Source organism: Podarcis filfolensis, assembly GCF_964270895.1.
Source record: "Podarcis filfolensis genome assembly, chromosome: 5".
In the NCBI taxonomy this organism is placed as follows: Eukaryota; Metazoa; Chordata; class Lepidosauria; order Squamata; family Lacertidae; genus Podarcis; species Podarcis filfolensis.
The window spans coordinates 81,641,737-81,663,047 of NC_139608.1; the positions used below are offsets into that span (position 1 = coordinate 81,641,737).

General features: G+C 45.2%; 2 protein-coding genes across 6 annotated transcripts in view; both read left to right on the top strand.

Annotated features, from left to right (window-relative positions):
- LOC310762898 (disks large homolog 5-like) overlaps positions 1 to 7,026 on the top strand; it is a 124,284-nt gene extending 117,258 nt beyond the window's left edge. Inside the window, exon 33 of the mRNA XM_083614542.1 lies at positions 6,906 to 7,026. The gene's annotated coding sequence lies outside the window, so the exon portion shown is untranslated. The remainder of the gene's footprint in view (positions 1 to 6,905) is intronic.
- LOC310762965 (uncharacterized protein) overlaps positions 1 to 21,303 on the top strand; it is a 33,247-nt gene extending 11,944 nt beyond the window's left edge. Inside the window, exons 5-7 of one of the 5 annotated variants that reach the window (XM_083614866.1) lie at positions 14,213 to 14,299; positions 16,777 to 16,863; positions 21,062 to 21,303. In XM_083614866.1, coding sequence (XP_083470992.1) covers positions 14,213 to 14,299; positions 16,777 to 16,863; positions 21,062 to 21,165 — 278 coding nt within the window. In that variant the 3' untranslated portion in view covers positions 21,166 to 21,303. Of the gene's footprint in view, positions 1 to 255; positions 343 to 805; positions 927 to 14,212; positions 14,300 to 15,046; positions 15,252 to 16,016; positions 16,104 to 16,776; positions 16,864 to 17,593; positions 19,471 to 21,061 lie in introns of those variants that run through there. The other 4 variants (XM_083614867.1, XR_014548322.1, XR_014548323.1 and 1 more) reach the window with 4 other exon arrangements.
- The last annotated feature ends 8 nt before the right edge of the window (positions 21,304 to 21,311 follow it).

Below are 21,311 nucleotides of genomic sequence, written 5' to 3' on the forward strand. Positions count from 1 at the left end.
CACTCCTTACCCATACATTCCTTTTGGTTTTTTATTCTTTAAAAAAAGATGTCCCCCATGTGACCGATATATCTCCATTTAACTACCAGAGGATGCAGTTAGATTTGTCTCTGAAATAATAAAGCTTGTTCCAGAGGATCACTTTATATTGCTTACAGTAGAAATCTTGCAGATATCTTGTGAAATTCAGGGCCTAAAGGACTTTCCCCCCTCTTTCTTATTAAGCCTGACTGCTTTTCCTTTTGTATTTTAAAGCAGGTTCTTCCATCACCATAGCATATCAAAAGGAAGGTGTCAAAATACCCTGGACACCCAAATACCCCAAGACTGGCTCCAGTAGGGGTAATATATATATTTATATCATTTCTTTTTTGGGAATTACTGCATGAATGGAGAGTTCTGGATTCTAGTTAGTAGATTTTTGTCCATGTTTAGGGCAGGGTACCCTCCCTCCTTTTGGAAATCTAGTAGAATACTACCGTATTTAGGAAAACCTTTCTGTACTTAAGTAGGTCAGTAAGTTTTCCACTTACAGAGCAGTCAGGTCAAATTGTTGAGATTTTATGATGGCATTGATTTTTTCTTCAAAGTGGTAATTAAATAATATAGAATCAGTAATGGTATTCCTATCCACCCTGACTTGAACTCGACAAATATCTTGCGCTAAAGATCCAATAAATTGGGGGGGGGGTTGTGTGTTCAAATTTCAAAAGGGAATATGGAGTTAAATGGGGAAATCTATACTTATTTCCTCAGCCAGAATGTGCTGCTGAATGCATGTGTCTTCCTCCTTCTCCTCCCACAGTTTAATGGAACAAATCTGCAGAATGCTACAGAACAGCCACGCGGTTGTGGGAGGGAGATGGTCCGGGAAGATGGTGAATGGAATCGGCGGTGGCAAGGAAAACCAGCTGGTGTTGCTGCTGTTGTCTCGCATCCGGGTGACCATGAAGAGCTTGCCTGAGGTCTCCAACATCAACCCGGACGCCATTTTCCTCACGGTGAAGACCACGGAGCCGTTTGTCCAGTATTTAGCTGTGCATTCCTACAATCACGGCCAGGGAAAGAACAAAACATCATTAACCTTCAGTGACTTGTCCCATACAGCAGAGAACTATGATACTTTCCAGTTCCTTGCAGATATCCTGCCAAAGAAGATCTTGGCTAGCAAATATCTAAAATGCTTGAGACAGAAAAAGAGGAGGAGGAGGAGACGAGGAGGAGGCGGAAGAGGAAGAGGATGAAGAAAGAGGAGGAGGAGCAGCATCTTGAGTGTGACAAATGACTACTGTTACCTCTGCATTGGTTGAAAATTTGAACAACTGAATTTCCAGTTTGTTTTGCAAGGTATGCAAGAGCTGTAAGTGTGGAACTGAACTTGTGAATATTTTTTTTCCCCTTATCCTACAAAATACATCTCTTTCTTAAAAGCTTACTAACTACGTATCAAACATTCTTATCTTGTGGATACTGTATCTCCAATACAGAGGTTTCTTCCTCCTGCCCACAGTGGGCAGCTCAGCAGTGACAATGGACCTCCTAATAGGAAACAATTCATTTGACAGCTTCATAGAAACCAAACTAACTTCTTTCATGATGTAGAATGTACAGCCTAGTTGGGAACAAATGGGAAAACTCTTTTAAAGTTTTTGTTTTTTTAATTACTGCTTGCAGTGATGTTACGTATATTTTTAAAAGAAAAAGAAAATGCTCTGCTGCCTCCTGTTAATGTGCATATTTTGAAAGGATATTAAATACAGAAATAACGTTTTCACAGCAGGGCTCTTTCCTATTTTGATTAAGAGATGTACTTGATTTTTTAAACAGTAGCAACATTTGTAGAATACTTGTGCTAATTAATATTTTAAATTAAAGAAGATTTTTTAAAGCCTATGTTGGATGAAAGAGTGGATAATTTTGCAGAATACAGATGTATTAGAATACAGATTTGGAGGGATGGGGCAACAGATTTGGGTGGCACGCCTATTTAGGCCATGAAAAAGTCAAAGTACACGGGGTTTTCGAATCACATAATAAGGAAATCATTATACATGGTGTGGGATAGGTTTACAAACCTCTTGGAACAAAAACACCCTGGTGGTTATGTCCCCTAGAAGCTATCTCAGGGAAGAGGAAAAATGGGCGAAACGGGGCAACCTATAAAGAAATACTAGAGGAGGTAGAAAACCAAGTAAAATTGAGAAAATTGAAGAAATTAGACACCATCTTACAGATTGGTTGCAGTACCGTCAACTAAATGATGTTCTTAATCTAGATCGAAGAAAGGGGTGTGCAACAGAAGTACTGAGGTTGGAAAAAGATTGAATACAAAATAAAAAGAAATTATTATCTGAAATGTATAGACTCCTGCTAGATTGGGAAGTAAAAGAGGAAGAAGTTAAGGAAGTGATGATTAAATGCTCAAAAGATTTTGGTCTTTCAGATTGCTGATTGGGAAAAATTAAGGAATAAAATCTAAAGAGAAGGCTTAAAATGACAAATGGAGAGGTGGGGGATACAAATTTTGGACCATGCAACTGCTTCATTGGACCTGATTTCCGATGTCTTGGGAGAGAAATAACATTTTATTAATTCAAATGAATGCACACTCCATGAAGCAAGGTAGCATTCCTTCAGCTACTGAAATGTTTGAAAAGCTGTCTCCATCCTCCCCCTGGTTAATAATCCGCATGATTTTGGTTTGGTGATCACATTGAAAGATGGATTCTACATAACGGCTAAGTGAAATATTTTCTGCTATTATCTGGGGCATGTGGTTACCTCAAGGAATGAGGTGGTTTTTGTAATTCTAAAAGGAATGCACTTTGACTTGACAAAATGACAGAACCATGGTGGACACTGCAGTGAGTTGCATAATTGTTTAGCTACAACTGATGTAGCTGGAGGCTCTCTGATAGATTAGATGGATTAATTTCTCCACAGTTTGGGGTACATAAAGATGAAAATGGATGATTATCTGTAACTTTTGCTATTCAGGTGGGTGATTTATGCCATTACTTATCCTGGCCAGGGCGTCCCTAGCTAGTGCACTATTCTGCTAGTGCATGATGGAACTGGGAGGGAAAGGGGTTAGCTCCAGCCCTCCATTCAATGCAAGAAAGGCTATTGCACATCTACAAGACCAAAGGAATTGGCACTGCTAGTCTTCATCGCTTCCTAGAAAGCGCTGCCTGCGAAGGTACAAAGAGTCCTGCCTTACACTGTGAGCCTTCCATTCTTACTTCCTGGCCAGGACCACCAAAACCCACTTGCGGGGACATGCCCACTTTTAGCCACGGGGAGGCAGGCTTCACAAAATCCTGTGCAAGCGTCTATTCATGTTACTGTTTCCCTCTCCAGCGATAAACCCCTCCGAGTCCGGCTGTGCACTGACAGACATGCCCTCCTCTTCGTCCTATGTTGATAACGCCTGCATAAAGCCACCATTCTACAAAAGCCCGCACAAAACAAAACACGCCTCCCTTCTGGCATCGCGAAGCACCTGTTTGTGCAACTCCACCCTGGCCCAAGATCCGGCTCGCTGCTCTCGTTCATTTCCCCAGACCCCACGGCCTCCTTCCCTGCCCTCAGCCAAAGATTGCTTTCAGATCTGGGCCGCGATCAAGAACAACAACGCTGGCTAACCATCCCGGCCGAACGCTGGCTTTCAAGAGCAGCCTTTAATCGGCGGGGATCGTGTCCCTATCGGGGGTGCTCGCTATGGAGCACGAAGGAAAACACAGAGAGAGAGAGTGGAATGCAAAAGAGGCGAGCCGGGCGGGGGTGAAGGGAGGCCGATCTCTGCTCCGCCGCCTTTCCTTCTTGCCATTTGGGGTCCTTCCTCCCCGGCCCGACCATTAGGCGTGCAAGCCACTGAGATCCGCTGAGAAAAAGAAAGCGGCTGGGAAAACATCGCTGGATTGGGACTCCAACCGTATAAGCGAGCGGGAGAAGGGAGGGAGAGTCAGCGCGTCACTCCATTCAGCAAGTGCCAGGATCGCGCCGCCGCCTCCAAGCCTATGGCGCTGCTCTCTCTCTCTCTCTCTCTCTCTCTCTCTCTCTCTGTGTGACGCCAGAAGGACTTGTTGAGGCGGCAGGTCACGTGGGCTCTCTCGCTCGCTCGCCTCCATCTGTTCGAGGCAGCCTCGGAGAAGCGCGCAGGGCCGCTTGGGAGGAGGCGAGGGGGAGCCTGGAGAGCCCCGAGACCAGGCAGGAGCCAGCCGGGAGGGGAGCCGAAGCCGAGGAGAGAGGAAGGGGCTGGACTTGCCGGAGAGACTGACGAGGGGTCGCTCTCCGCCTTGGCGCGCAAATCGTGAGGCGACCAAGGGAGGAATCCCGCCCGCCTTCTCCCCTTGGTGGCGGGCGTCGTGAGGGGGAAGGGGCAGCCTCTGACTGTACCAAATTCCATTCTGTGTTTCTTTTTGCACTTCTGACTCCATTTCCCAACCGTGTGTTTATCTTTTTCCTTCGTAAAGAAATTGCATGTCATGTTTTGTAGGTACTGTAACTTTATTGTTCAAGTATCATTTAAGTAGGACTATATTTGTGATGACTGTTCCTAACATTTCATTATGTACATAGGTTTTCTTTCTTCTGTTTTTTCCCCTTCCATTTTTTTTTGTTTTTTTTTTTGCTTTCTATTTGCATTAATTTTTTAAAAAAGGGATTCTTCTTCCCGGAGATACAGTGGTACTTCTGGATGCGAATGGGATCCGTTCCGGAGCCCCTTTCGCAACCTGAAGCGAACGCAACCTACGTCTGCGCATGCGCAGGTCGCAATTCTCTGCGCATGCCGTCATTTTGAGCACCTGCGCATGCGCAAGCAGCAAAACCCGGAAGTAACACGTTCCGTTACTTCTGGGTCGCTGCGGTGCATAACCTGAAAATGCTCAACCTGAAGCATATTTAACCCGAGGTATGACTGTACTGGCTTAGGATCTCAGTCTTTGGCCTAGGGAAGGGGTTACTTCCACACCTAAACAATGAGAGTTTATCAGCTCATAGATAAAAACTATGGTCAGAAAACCACTTGATTGGAATACAGTCATACCTCGGTTAAATATGCTTCAGGTTGAGTGTTTTCAGGTTACGCTCCGCAGCAACCCGGAAGTAACAGTACACGTTACTTCCGGGTTTCGCCGCTCGTGCATGTGCAGATGCTCAAAATGACGTCATGCGCAGAAGTGGCGACCCGCGTACGCGCAGATGCGGGTGGCGTTCTACTCAGAATGCGAACGGGGCTCCGGAATGGATCCTGTTCGCATCCAGAGGTACCACTGTACCACCTTCTCTCTTGTACCATCTAGGGTATAATCTGCCCTTGAATCTCTGAGGCAAAGGCTCTGGGACATATCACAGTGATCTCCGATCTCAATCTCATGTTATCTGTGGCCTGATAGCAGTAGGAATTCATTACAGGTACGATTTTCAGATATTTGCATATCTTAGAAATCTGTCTGTACCAATTTATCGGCGTCTTTTTACCAAAGCCAGATTAAATGTATTTCCATCAGAAGTGCTAAATGGCAGACTGAGAGGCATCCCTTATCAGAATAGGCTCTGTGTATGCTCTCAGGACGTCGATTGTATGAGGCATATCCTACTGCATTGCAGACAATATGAGCAAGCTAGGGATCTGTTGATTAAACCCCAAGTGGCAAATCGGCCGGGTAAATCTGAAGCCTACTAAAAAAGTCACTTTGTATGAAAAGAAAAAAAATTTGTTAAATAAAGGTCAATTTCTATAACTTGACTTGTATGGGAGTGTTGCATAATTATCTTTCTGACTCCATTGTTCAGTTTACTACTATCAACCAGGTTACAGAATTTAAACAAATTCACAAACATTTTCAAGTGGATAGCCGTGTTGATCTGTCATAGTCATAATAAATAACAAGATGAAAAATGAAAAAAATCTTTTTTAATAATTCCAGTGGCACCTTAAAGATCAACTAAATATAAGCTTTCAAGGTGTGAGCTTTTGTATGTAATACACACTTCGTCAGATGCTCTGAAGCAGAGGTGGCTTCAGCCTTATAACTGTTGATGACTGTTATGGCAGTTGGTTCCACAGGGAAGGGCAAGGGATTTTTAAAGGGGTAGATGACCAAAATTAGCTTTAGTATGTATAATGGGACATGAATCCAATATCTCTATTCAGACCAGGTCTCTCCATAGTTTTTAGTTAGGTAATGAGTTGCAATTCAGGAAATTCTCTTTCAAGTGTATTTCTAAAATTCTTTTGCAGTAAGACAGCTACTTTATGATCTTGTAAAGAATGTCCTGGGAGACTGAAGTGTTCTCCTATTGGTTTCTCTCTTTTATGATTCCTGATGTCAAATTTATGCCCATTTATCCTTTGGCGTAAAGTTTGTTCTGTTTGTCCAATATAGAGAGCTGAAGGGCACTGTTGGCATTTGATAGCATATATAATGTTGGAAGATGAACAATTAAATAGGCCTGAGATGGTATGTTTGATGTTATTGGGGCCAATAATGATCTTGTCCGGGTGTATGTGACAGCAAAGTTGGCATCTAGATTTATTGCAGGCTCTTGTGCCAGTGTCCATGTTAAATATGGTTGTTGTTCCTGTTGCCAAAGAAGCAGGCCACTTTTTTGAACTGATAAGTGACAACAGGTGAGAAACCAAACAAAGCCCAACTGACGTGCCTGGTTCTCTGCAGGTGGTTGTGAGGATAAGGGAGGGTGTCCTACATATGACCACCTTGAGCTCTTAGGAGAAAGGGTGGGGAAAAACCATCATCACCACTAAGAAGGGGGGTATTAATCCCCCTTCCTTTTAGTTGCTTCAGTGTTTTTCAATTTCTTGGCGCGAGTGCAAATTCAGCTCCCGCCGGTAAACAAGCATGCTGATTGATTGGTGTGTGTGATCCTCCATTTCACAGGGATTGTCCAGGGAGGCCCTCTTTCGATCATTTGCACTCAGATCATGACAACAGTTGATCAAGAACAAAACAAGATCCTGTGGCTTCCAGCCGGCCCTCTATAGACATATGGAGCGAAGTGACTGAAACGCTGCCACAGATTCGTACATAAAACAGTTGCTTGCGGTGGGTGTTGTTTGGTCCACCCTTAGCTGCCTGTATGGTTGGTACAACTTGGAGGTCGTTGCGGACAACATCTTTGAGGCATCCGTGGAAGGCGGTAGGCCTTTCGCTGGCAGAATTCTTGTACATTTGTTTCTATACAAATGAATGAATGCAGAATTTCTTTTTCATAAGACTCTGATGCTGCAAAGTGAGTGAGAGAGAAACCCTTTAGGATACGTTTACAAAAACCTCACCTCTCCCCCCCCCCATTCCCAAGTATTTGGTGGTTCATGTTTACTTGAATTTTTTTAAAACAAGCAACCTGTTCAGCTTCGCTTTCCCCAGTTACCCCCTGTTTATTTCTCCTCTGCATCTGATACAAAGAAAACCAAACGAAACAGTGTCGAGTTCCTACTCAGCTGAGTGAGCATGACTTTTTCATGAAGTGTGGTTCTGTCCTTCCATATTCTGTTCAAAAAAGTTATTGGCTTCTTTTATGCATGGGTTAATATTTAAATGTCATGGTGTATCTGATCAAACTGTGCTCATTGTGTATTCAGAATAATAATTTTGGGTTGCTGGGCCTACATTAAGCAGTAGATCATAAGGGTTAATAGCTGTGCCTAGAGACTGCTTTATTTTATCACATTTAGGTAGTCTATGTAATTGGAAGCTTACATTGCTCAAGCTTTGTTCTTTTGGTGTGTAATAGCCATAGGGATTTTTATTTAATTAGAATTGCAGTCTCTATTATAGGGGCCTGACAACCTCTAGTGTGGTCCTGTAACTTGTTAGTTTTCCCACTGTCGATAAATGTAGTCATAATAAATAAGATGAAAGATGAAAAAATCTTTTTTAATAATTCCAGTGGCACCTTAAAGATCAACTAAATATAAGCTTTCAAGGTAAGAGCTTTCGTGTGTAATACACACTTCGTCAGATGCTCTGAAGCAGAGGTGGCTTCAGCCTTATAACTGTTGATGACTGTTATGGCAGTTGGTTCCACAGGGAAGGGCAAGGGATTTTTAAAGAGACAGATGACCAAAATTAGCTTTAGTATGTATAATTGTATGATGTGTGTCTGTTTTCTTTTGTTTTTTAATTTTTGTTACAATATATAGTCTGAACTAAAAAAAGTCACTATATGAAAACAAAAAAAGTTAAAGAAACTGAGTATTGTGTTAAAATAAAGGTCAATTTCTATAACTTGACTTGTATGGAAGTGTTGCATAAATCCCTCTCTGACTCCGTTGTTCAGTTTACTACTATCAACCAGGTTACAGAATTAAAACAAATTCACAGACATCTGTAATGGTTATTTTACAGTGAGATTCCAAATTGCATTTTGTTGCTAGAGTTGCAATTACCCGTGAAGCATAATGACTCCAAAAGAAAATTCAGAGTAAAGTTTGCTTAAGTTTTGATACCATTGGATTTAAAAGATGCTAGCTTGGCATACCACTCTTTGTGCCCTTCCCATTTAACAAAATAATACATTTTGAGTATCAGTGGTAAACATCTGCCTGACGGAAATTGGGCGTGGTAGATGGTCCTTTTTCTTTCCCGTGTAAGAGGCATTAGGCAAAAGGTAAAAATTCTACTACCTCAGCCCTGCAGATTTGGAGTCCTAACCCATGACCTTCCAACGCCCAGTTTGGAAATGGGACTGCTTTATAAGCTTTTCTCAAGCTAATATGTGTAAGGCTGAAAAAGAAAACAATTACCCCAAGTTAAGAGAAGTCTTAAAATGGCAAAGCCATGGGTTGGGGGATATAAATTTTGGACCATGCAAAGGCTTCATTGGACCTGATTTCAGATGTCTTGGGAGAGAAAGAATGTCTTATGAATGTACGTCTTATGAAGTAAGCTAGCATTCCTTCAGCTACTGATATATTTGAATAGCTGTCTCCATCCTTTCCTTCATTAATAATCTGCATGATTTTGGTTTGGTGAGCTCACTGAAGAATGGCCATAAACTACATAACAGCTAAGTGAAATATTTTCTGCTATTATATGGGGCATGTGGTTATCTCAAGGAATGAGGTGGTTTTTCTAATTCTACATTTTGACATGACATAATGACAGAACCATGGTGGACACTGGAGTGAGTTGCATAATTGTTTAGCTAAAAGTGATGTAGCTGGAGGCTCTTTGATACATTAGATGGATTAATTCATTTCTCCTCTACAGCTTGGGGAACATAAAGATCAAAATAGTTTATTATCTGTAACTTTTGCTATTCAGGTGGGTGATTTATGCCAGGGGTAGGCAACCTAAGGCCTGTGGGCCGCATTTGGCCCAATCGCCTTCTCAGTCCGGCCCACGGATGGTCCGGGAATCAGTGTGTTTTTACATGAGTAGAATGTGTCCTTTTATTTAAAATGCATCTCTGGGTTATTTGTGGGGCATAGGAATTCATCCCCCTCCCCCCATGTAGTCTGGCCCACTATATGGTCTGAGGGATGCTGGACCGGCCCACGGCTGAAAAAGGTTGCTGAACCCTGATTTATGCCCTTACATATCCTGGCCAGGGCGCCCCAAGTTCTGCTAGTGCATGATGGAAGTGGGAGGGAAAGGGGTTAGCTCCAGCCCTCCATTCAATGCAAGCAAGGCTATTGCACATCTACAAGACCAAAGGAATTGGCACTGTTAGTCTTCATCGCTTCCTAGCAGGCGCTGCCTGCGAAGGTACAAAGAGTCCTGCCTTAGACTGTGAACCTTCCATTCTTACTTCCTGGCCAGGACCACCAAAACCCACTTGCGGGGACATCCCCACTTTCAGCCACGGGGAGGCAGGCTTCACAAAATCCTGTGCAAGCGTCTATTCCTATCCTTGTTACTGCAATGCTTTCGTTCATTTCCCCAGACCCCACGGCCTCCTTCCCTGCCCGCAGCCAAAGATTGCTTTCAGATCTGAGACGTGATAAAAAACAACAACAACGCCAACCATTCCAGCCAAACGCTGGGTTTCAAGAACAGCCTTTAATCGGCGGGGATCGTGTCCCTCTCGGGCTGCTCCCTATGCCTCGTTGCTCCTCCGATGGAGAAGGAAGGGAAACAGAGAGAGAGAGAGAGAATGGCATGCAAAAGAGGCGAGCCGGGCGGGGGTGAAGGGAGGCCGATCTCTGCTCTGCCGCCTTTCCTTCTTGCCATTTGGGGTCCTTCCTCCCCGGCCCGACCATTAGGCGTGCAAGTCACTGAGACCTGCTGAGAAAAAGAGAGCGGCTGGGAAAACATCGCTGGATTGGGACTCCAACCGTATAAGCGAGCGGGAGAAGAGAGGGAGAGTCAGCGCATCACTCCATTCAGCAAGTGCCAGGATCGCGCCGCCACCTCCAAGCCTAAGGCGCTGCTCTCTCGCTCTCTCGCTCTCTCTCTCTCTCTGTGACGCCAGAAGGACTTGTTGAGGCGACAAGTCACGTGGGCCGCCTGCCCGCCCTTCGGCTCCTCCCGCCGCTCCCTGTCAAGCGCGTGGCTCTCGCTCGCTCGCCTCCATCTGTTCGAGGCAGCCTCGGAGAAGCGCGCAGGGCCGCTTGGGAGGAGGCGAGGGGGAGCCTGGAGAGCCCCGAGACCAGGCAGGAGCCAGCCGGGAGGGGAGCCGAAGCCGAGGAGAGAGGAAGGGGCTGGACTTGCCGGAGAGACCGACGAGGGGTCGCTCTCCGCCTTGGCGCGCAAATCGTGAGGCGACCAAGGGAGGAATCCCGCCCGCCTTCTCCCCTTGGTGGCGGGCGTCGTGAGGGGGAAGGGGCAGCCTCTGACTGGAGCGGCGGCCGCCTGCCTGGACGTGCGCTGAGGCTCGGCTTGCGCGCCTCCCCGCCCAAGAGCAGCGCTATGGCTGGGCCTGGGCTTGGCCGAGGGCGCTGGCCGGAGCAGCAGCGGGAGCTCTTAGCCATGGCCAATGGCGGAGGCGGCTCCAGGAGATACTCCTCGGACTCCTCCTCGGCAATCAACGCGGCCATCATCCCCAGGACCATGGAGGTCCCCTGCGCCCGCGGGCAGCGCATGTGGTGGGCCTTCCTGGCCTCGTCCATGGTGCCCTTTTTCTTCTCCTGCTCTGGAGGACCCTCAAGTACCTGGGCACCGTCTGCTGCCACTGTGGGGGCAAGGAGAAGGTAACAGTTTCTCTTCTTTCCCGGGTTCTCGCGCTTGAGGGCCGCTTCACACGTTGCCTGGGGCGGGTCAGGAAGCTGAGGTCGGGCGCAGCGGGCCCACTCGCGTGTCTAGCCGGTGCCTTCCTCTGGGAGCTGCGAATGGCCGAGGAGTGGGGGGAAGGCGAGGGTTGGACACCTGCAGAATGTCCCGTTCATGGTTGGCAACTCATTTCAGGGAAACTTACAAATAAACTGTGTTCAGATTGCGGCCCTATAACTGGAGCCTTTGGGTGTTGACAGGGAAATGGGTCCCAGTGAGTTCAGAGGCTTCATTCTTAATTAATTTAATTTATTCTGTCCTATGGACTCAAGGCAACTTGCAGCAGTTCTCCCCACCCCACCCCATAAATTTGTAATAGTTCTGTCCCAAACAGGCTTGTGATCTAAGGAAATCAAATGGTTGGGGAATGAAAGAGGTCAGATAAATAAAAATCACATAAACATTAAAAAACCAAGAGCTGCAAAACCAATTAGTCCAGAACCAATCCAAAGGACAAGCCCTTTTTGTAGGCAACCACCTGTTGGTGGGCTCCGTGTACCTCTGATACAGTGTTAAGACCAATGCTAATAGCTGTAGGTGCTGTTACAGAATGAATAATACTGTGGGTGGGCAAGTTGCCTGGAGGTGACAGTTTCAAATGACTAGATCCGCATTTCTCAAACTTGGGGCGCCACTGGTCCTGCCAGCTAGGGATGATGGGAGTTGTAGTCCAACAACAGTTGAAGACCCAAGTTTGAGGAAACACTGGGCTGAGTAGGGCTGGGATACCCATCGAGTAAAAGAACAATGTCCCTTGTGAACCAGTTTTAATGGCGCTGAGTTCACATGATATATGGATTTCAGCTAGGTCAAGGTCACTCTAGAAATAATAAATGGGTTTGTGTTGTTCAGTCACTGTATTGCAGAGAACAATCTGAATTAACTAGAGTGAGAGAATATCCCAGGTCCTTGTGTCTAGGACTGCAGTCTAAGCTTTGTTTTGTTCATTTGCTGGATTCCAGGAATGAAGGATCAGCTGTGAATGTATTCACCCATACTGGTACAGAACACAGGGTGAAGTTTTCTGCTGAAAATGGGTCTTTGTCAGAGTTTGAGGCGCAGCGTCACCAAAGCTATAGCAAAGCGTTCAGAGAGAGAGAAATCTGTGCATTTCTTTGATGAGGAGTCACAGCAGGAACCTGATCCATGGTGTCTGCATGGTCTCCATCCACCTGCACAACCTGCAGAACAGACCTCCACTCAGTTAAGTAGAAAGGCTTGTTCAGAAACCAGACCTTCAGGTGAGCTGCCCTCCTTTTTATATTTTAAGTGCTACTTGTTTTACATGCCCATTTGTCATGCCTCTTTTTAAAAACAACAACAACAACAAATAAAACCTTTTAAAAACTGAGATTAGCTTGTTTTCATTATATTCTATAGAACGGGGTGGGGGACTTGGATCTGCCCAACAAATTGGATCGCTCGGTCGCCAGCCTGCCATTGGCCAGCTTTGACAAGAAGGCAGGGCCACCCCCTGTCAATCACACAATGTCCTAAAGATGTCAGGCAACTGACACCTGTCAGAGTTCAAAGGTGGGGGGGGGGGGCGTCATGGGCCAGCTCATGGGCAATTATAGCGACCCTCTTTGAAGGTGTGCTTCCAGAATCAATCAGCTCACTGGCAGAGACAGCAAGAGAGAGCACCCACTTTCAAAGGAGAGGCTCTGGGAGCAGCAGCTCAGCGCCGCCCTGGGCGCTCGGCAGACAGGCCTTGCCTTTGCCCCCAGCCTTCCCTGTGTGAAGGTAGGATCCCCCTCCCTCAACCAGCCTCCCCCGCCAGTCCCCCCTCAGCCACACACCCCAGTCTTCCCTGCATGAAGGGAAGACACTCCAGCAAGTGAAGAGCATCTTTCTCTTCACTTTGAGTTGAAAGTGTGTGTGATTCTGAACTTTGCCCACAGGTACAAGAATGCACTCCATTCTTTCAATGGGTGCTTTCTCTAGGGTTATCAGTGGTTAATATGAGATATTTGGCATAAGTGCTTGCTTTAGAAGATTTCTCTCTGACCACAATCCCCTTTATTTTTTCTTCTTGCCTTAACAACAGAAGTCCGCTTTCAAGAGGCCTCTGACTCCTAAGATGGGCTTAGGAGCATTGAGATATTCGTCTCAGCCCCCCAAAACGGAAGCCATTTCCATCCCTCCCAAGAGAAGTGATTCTATTAACACAAACAGCAAGGTCCACATCGGAATCCACCACCACGGCCTTCAATGATAAGACTTGGTAAGTGGCATTTTGGACTGGACAGTGCAGGCCATTTCTTTCCTTCTGTCGTCTGTGCAATTTAAGAAGAAAATATTCTGCTTTCTCTCCAGCTGTTGCTGCAAGCCTTTGATTCAGACTCTGTTCTCTGTCTTTGGCCACTCAGAGACAGCCTTTCAAAGGCCCAGGAATAATCCTCATTTCAACTTCCAGGAATGCTGCTGCAGTGCTGTCATGCAGATTTCTAGAATTCTTCCAAGTTAGTTCATGTACCAGCCTCCTATGAGACACAGGAGTGAATCATTGGGTTTGTGCAGCCCTTGTAAGGACAGTGTCGGGCCCCATGCACTGCCCATGTTGTATCACACGCCCAGTGCACATGATTCCTTGTCTCAGTGAGTTTACATCTTTGTTTAGAACTGCCAAAGACAGAACAGAGCAATGTCTCTTAATATTGTGCTTGTGGGAGTAAATATTGTGCTTGAGGAGGAAAGCATTCAGGAGAAGGATAGCAGGGAGGGGACAATGGTGCCGCACGCCTTACCCATATACCGCTTTTGAGTTTTTTTAAAAAATATGTCCTTGTGATTGATATAACTACCAGGGGATGCAGTTTGATTTTTCTCTGTAATAATAACGTGCGTTCCAGAGGACCACTCTATATTGCTTACAGCAGAAATCTTGCAGGTCTCTTGTGAAATTCAGGGCCTAAAGGACTCCCCCCCCCTTTCTTATGAAGCCTGACTGTTTTTCTTTTTGTATTTTAAAGCAGGTTCTTCCATCACCATAAAGTATCAAAAAGAAGGTGTAAAAATACCATGGACACCCAAATACCCCAAGACTGGCTCCAATAGGGGTAATATATATATTTATATTATTTCTTTCTTGGGAATTACTGCATGAATGGAGAGTTCTGCAATCTAGGTAGTAGATTTTTGTCAATGTTTAGAACAGGGAACCCTCCCACCTTTGGTGGGCCCCAGGGTCACATTTGGAAATCTAAGAAACCCGATTGGCCAGCTGGGTTGGGGGTGGGGCAAAGGCAAGGCAAGGCCGAATCTATTCGGCCTACTCTCATTTTCTTCACATAGGCTGACTTTCCGGGCCCCTGGAGAGGCCTGTGAAGGCCACTTGCTGTCCCGCGCACCCCCTTCGGGCCTTGACCCCCCCCTCCAAAAAGCGTCTGCTGCCCCCCGACAGCGGAGCGCGCAGGACAATGGCAGCACCTCATTTTGCCCGTACGTGGCTCTGGGAGCAGCAGCTCAGCGCCGCCCTGGGCGCTCGGCAGACAGGCCTCGCCTTTGCCCCCAGCCTTCCCTGCGGGAAGGTAGGATCCCCCTCCCTCAACCAGCCTCCCCCACCAGTCCCCCCTCAGCCACACACCCCAGTCTTCCCTGCATGAAGGGAAGACACACCAGCAAGTGAAGAGCATCTTTCTGTTCACTTTGGGTTGAAAGTGTGTGTGATTCTGAACTTTGCCCCCAGGTACAAGAATGCACTCCATTCTTTCAATGGGTGCTTTCTCTAGGGTTATCGGTGGTTAATATGAGATATTTGGCATAAGTGCTTGCTTTAGAAGATTTCTCTCTGACCATAATCCCCTTTATTTTTTCTTCTTGCCTTAACAACAGAAGTCCGCTTTCAAGAGGCCTCTGACTCCTAAGATGGGCTTAGGAGCATTGAGATATTCGTCTCAGCCCCCCAAAACGGAAGCCATTTCCATCCCTCCCAAGAGAAGTGATTCTGTTAACACAAACAAAAAGTTCCACCTCGGAATCCACCACCACGGCCTTCAATGATAAGACTTGGTAAGTGGCATTTTGGATTGGACAGTGCAGGCCATTTCTTTCCTTCTGTCGTCTGTGCAATTTAGGAAGAAAATATTCTGCTTTCTCTCCAGCTGTTGCTGCAAGCCTTTGATTCAGACTCTGTTCTCTGTCTTTGGCCACTCAGAGACAGCCTTTCAAAGGCCCAGGAATAATCCTCATTTCAACTTCCAGGAATGCTGCTGCAGTGCTGTCATGCAGATTTCTAGAATTCTCCCAAGTTAGTTCATGTACCAGCCTCCTATGAGACACAGGAGTGAACCATTGGGTTTGTGCAGCCCTTGTAAGGACTGTGTCGGGCCCCATGCACTGCCCATGTTGTATCACACGCCCAGTGCACATGATTCCTTGTCTCAGTGAGTTTACATCTTTGTTTAGAACTGCCAAAGACAGAACAGAGCAATGTCTCTTAATATTGTGCTTGTGGGAGTAAATATTGTGCTTGAGGAGGAAAGCATCCAGGAGAAGGATAGCAGGGAGGGGACAATGGTGCCCAATTCCTTACCCATATACCGCTTTTGGTTTTTGGGTTTTTTAAACAAAGATGTCCTTGTAATTGATATATCTCCATATAACTACCAGGGGATGCAGTTTGATTTTTCTCTGTAATAATAACGTGTGTTCCAGAGGACCACTCTATATTGCTTACAGCAGAAATCTTGCAGGTCTCTTGTGAAATTCAGGGCCTAAAGGACTCCCCCCCCCTTTCTTATGAAGCCTGACTGTTTTTCCTTTTGTATTTTAAAGCAGGTTCTTCCATCACCATAAAGTATCAAAAAGAAGGTGTAAAAATACCATGGACACCCAAATACCCCAAGACTGGCTCCAATAGGGGTAATATATATATTTATATTATTTCTTTCTTGGGAATTACTGCATGAATGGAGAGTTCTGCAATCTAGGTAGTAGATTTTTGTCAATGTTTAGAACAGGGAACCCTCCCACCTTTGGTGGGCCCCAGGGTCACATTTGGAAATCTAAGAAACCCGATTGGCCAGCTGGGTTGGGGGTGGGGCAAAGGCAAGGCAAGGCCGAATCTATTCGGCCTACTCTCATTTTCTTCACATAGGCTGACTTTCCGGGCCCCTGGAGAGGCCTGTGAAGGCCACTTGCTGTCCCGCGCACCCCCTTCGGGCCTTGACCCCCCCCTCCAAAAAGCGTCTGCTGCCCCCCGACAGCGGAGCGCGCAGGACAATGGCAGCACCTCATTTTGCCCGCACGTGGCTCTGGGAGCAGCAGCTCAGCGCCGCCCTGGGCGCTCGGCAGACAGGCCTCGCCTTTGCCCCCAGCCTTCCCTGCGGGAAGGTAGGATCCCCCTCCCTCAACCAGCCTCCCCCGCCAGTCCCCCCTCAGCCACACACCCCAGTTCCCCTAATGCGTGTTCCAGAGGACCACTCTATATTGCTTACAGCAGAAATCTTGCAGATTTCTTGTGAAATTCAGGGCCTAAAGGACTCCCCCCCCCTTTCTTATGAAGCCTGACTGTCTTTCCTTTTGTATTTTAAAGCAGGTTCTTCCATCACCATGAAATATCAAAAAGAAGGAGTAAAAATACCGTGGACGCCAAAGTACCTGAAGACTGGCTCCAATAGGGGTAATATATATATTTATATTATTTCTTTCTCGGGAATTACTGCATGAATGGAGAGTTCTGCGTTCTAGGCAGTAGATTTTTGTCAATGTTTGGAAGAGGGCACCCTCCCACCTTTGGTGGGCCCCAGGGTCACATTTGGAAATCGTAAGAAACTGTCATGGGCACCACAACATAGCCCTTTTGCAGAAAAACAATCCACAGTAATGGGATGAGAAAAGCCTCCTCCCCAAAGCACCAGGTAAAACACCCATGCATACCCCCTTAATAAATAGAACACAGGCCCAAAGAAAGGCGACCCCTAAATTAAAAACAAACCAGACCCTGATTTATTTATTTTTTAATTGAGAGGGTTAGGAAGAGGGTCTAAGGGGGGAGCGCTATTACACTCCCTCCTTTCGCAGCATCAGTTCCTGTTGCCAAAGAGGCAGGCCACTTTTTGAACTGATAAGTGACAACAGGTGAGAAACCAAACAAACCCCAACTGACATGCCTGGTTCTCTGCAGGTTGTTGTGAGGATAAGGGAGGGTGTCCTACATATGACCACCTTGACCTCTTAGGAGAAAGGGTGGAACATCATCACCACCAAAAAGGGGGGTATTAATCCCCCTTCCTTTTTGTTGCTTCAGTGTGTTTTGATTTCTTGGCGCTAGTGCAAATTCAGCCCCCCCCCCCTGCCCCCAGTATACAATCATGCTGATTGATTGGTGTGTGTGATCCTTCTTTTCACAGGGATTGTCCAGGGAGGCCCTCTTTTGATCATTTGCACTCAGATCATGACAACAGTTGAACAAGAACAAAACAAGGTCCTGGTGGATTCCTTTTTCATATGACTGATGCTGCAAGCAACCTGTTCTGATTCCCCTACCCCAGTCTTTATTTTATCACATTTAGGTAGTCTATGTAATTGGAAGCTTACATTGCTCAAGCTTTGTTCTTTTGGTGTGTAATAGCCATAGGGATTTTTATTTAATTAGAATTGCAGTCTCTGTTATAGGGATCTGACAACCTCTAGTGTGGTCCTGTAACTTGCTAGTTTTGCCACTGTCGATAAACGTAGTGTGTCTGTTTTGTTTTTTAATTTTTGTTACAATATGTATCTTCTGACTGTACCAAATTCCATTCTGTGTTTCTTTTTGCACTTCTGACTCCATTTCCCAACCGTGTGTTTATCTTTTTCCTTCGTAAAGAAATTGCATGTCATGTTTTGTAGGTACTGTAACTTTATTGTTCAAGTATCATTTAAGTAGGACTATATTTGTGATGACTGTTCCTAACATTTCATTATGTACATAGGTTTTCTTTCTTCTGTTTTTTCCCCTTCCATTTTTTTTTTTTTGCTTTCTATTTGCATTAATTAAAAAAAAAAAAGGGATTCTTCTTCCCGGAGATACAGTGGTACTTCTGGATGCGAATGGGATCCGTTCCGGAGCCCCTTTCGCAACCTGAAGCGAACGCAACATACGTCTGCGCATGCGCAGGTCGCAATTCTCTGCGCATGCCGTCATTTTGAGCGTCTGCGCATGCGCAAGTGGCAAAACCCGGAAGTAACGCGTTCCGTTACTTCTGGGTCGCTGCGGAGCATAACCTGAAAATGCTCAACCTGAAGCATATTTAACCCGAGGTATGACTGTACTGGCTTAGGATCTCAGTCTTTGGCCTAGGGAAGGGGTTACTTCCACACCTAAACAATGAGAGTTTATCAGCTCATAGATGAAAACTATGGTCAGAAAACCACTTGATTGGAATACAGTCATACCTCGGTTAAGTATGCTTCAGGTTGAGTGTTTTCAGGTTACGCTCCGCATCGACCCAGAAGTAACAGAACACGTTACTTCCGGGTTTCGCCGCTCGTGCATGTGCAGACGCTCAAAATGACGTCATGCACAGAAGTGGCGACCCGCGTACGCGCAGATGCGGGTGGCGTTCTACTCAGGATGCGAACGGGGCTCCGGAATGGATCCTGTTCGCATCCAGAGGTACCACTGTACCACCTTCTCTCTTGTACCATCTAGGGTATAATCTGTCCTTGAATCTCTGAGGCAAAGGCTCTGGGACATATCACAGTGATCTCCGATCTCAATCTCATGTTATCTGTGGCCTGATAGCAGTAGGAATTCATTACAGGTACGATTTTCAGATATTTGCATATCTTAGAAATCTGTCTGTACCAACTTATCGGCGTCTTTTTACCAAAGCCAGATTAAATGTATTTCCATCAGAAGTGCTAAATGGCAGACTGAGAGGCATCCCTTATCAGAATAGGCTCTGTGTATGCTCTCAGGACGTCGATTGTATGAGGCATATCCTACTGCATTGCAGGCAATATGAGCAAGCTAGGGATCTGTTGATTAAACCCCAAGTGGCAAATCGGCCGGGTAAATCTGAAGCCTACTATACTAAGTATCTTCTGGACGACAAGTGTAATACAGTGGCCATGGCAAAGTTTGTTTCAGTAGTCATACATATCAAAGATCATCATACTCAAGACTAAATAAATATCGTCTCGGTCTTCCTCTCCCAGGGGGTTGTCTGTATGAATCTGTATTTTATTCTGAACCTATGTTACGGGTCTTTGGACCACAATAAAGATTTATTATTAATAATAATATTTGCGATGACTGTTCCTAACATTTCTTTATGTACAAAGGTTTTCTTTCTTCTATTTTTTCCCTTTCCTTTTTTTTTTGTATTTGCTTTCTATTTGCATTAATTAAAAAAAAGGGATTCTACTTGCACAGTTGTTCAAAGCCAAAATTTGGTTGGAAATTTAAACCTCTGTTTTGCAGATACTATTTTATAGATCAAAATACAAGAGAGAAAGAGAAAGAGACGAAGAAATGTAGAAAGGCTATTGATAAATTCTTAGTTAAAATAAGATGAGGGACAAAATATTTTTTTTTAAAGAGGGAGGCCAGAGTTGGACTTCACCAGTGTGATTGAAACAGACTGGTACTGTTGCAACATGGATTTTCTTAAACTAAAAAAGTCACTTTGTATGAAAAGAAAAAAAATTTGTTAAATAAAGGTCAATTTCTATAACTTGACTTGTATGGGAGTGTTGCATAATTATCTTTCTGACTCCATTGTTCAGTTTACTACTATCAACCAGGTTACAGAATTTAAACAAATTCACAAACATTTTCAAGTGGATAGCCGTGTTGATCTGTCATAGTCATAATAAATAACAAGATGAAAAATGAAAAAAATCTTTTTTAATAATTCCAGTGGCACCTTAAAGATCAACTAAATATAAGCTTTCAAGGTGTGAGCTTTTGTATGTAATACACACTTCGTCAGATGCTCTGAAGCAGAGGTGGCTTCAGCCTTATAACTGTTGATGACTGTTATGGCAGTTGGTTCCACAGGGAAGGGCAAGGGATTTTTAAAGGGGTAGATGACCAAAATTAGCTTTAGTATGTATAATGGGACATGAATCCAATATCTCTATTCAGACCAGGTCTCTCCATAGTTTTTAGTTAGGTAATGAGTTGCAATTCAGGAAATTCTCTTTCAAGTGTATTTCTAAAATTCTTTTGCAGTAAGACAACTACTTTATGATCTTGTAAAGAATGTCCTGGGAGACTGAAGTGTTCTCCTATTGGTTTCTCTCTTTTATGATTCCTGATGTCAAATTTATGCCCATTTATCCTTTGGCGTAAAGTTTGTTCTGTTTGTCCAATATAGAGAGCTGAAGGGCACTGTTGGCATTTGATAGCATATATAATGTTGGAAGATGAACAATTAAATAGGCCTGAGATGGTATGTTTGATGTTATTGGGGCCAATAATGATCTTGTCCGGGTGTATGTGACAGCAAAGTTGGCATCTAGATTTATTGCAGGCTCTTGTGCCAGTGTCCATGTTAAATATGGTTGTTGTTCCTGTTGCCAAAGAAGCAGGCCACTTTTTTGAACTGATAAGTGACAACAGGTGAGAAACCAAACAAAGCCCAACTGACGTGCCTGGTTCTCTGCAGGTGGTTGTGAGGATAAGGGAGGGTGTCCTACATATGACCACCTTGAGCTCTTAGGAGAAAGGGTGGGGAAAAACCATCATCACCACTAAGAAGGGGGGTATTAATCCCCCTTCCTTTTAGTTGCTTCAGTGTTTTTCAATTTCTTGGCGCGAGTGCAAATTCAGCTCCCGCCGGTAAACAAGCATGCTGATTGATTGGTGTGTGTGATCCTCCATTTCACAGGGATTGTCCAGGGAGGCCCTCTTTCGATCATTTGCACTCAGATCATGACAACAGTTGATCAAGAACAAAACAAGATCCTGTGGCTTCCAGCCGGCCCTCTATAGACATATGGAGCGAAGTGACTGAAACGCTGCAACAGATTCGTACATAAAACAGTTGCTTGCGGTGGGTGTTGTTTGGTCCACCCTTAGCTGCCTGTATGGTTGGTACAACTTGGAGGTCGTTGCGGACAACATCTTTGAGGCATCTT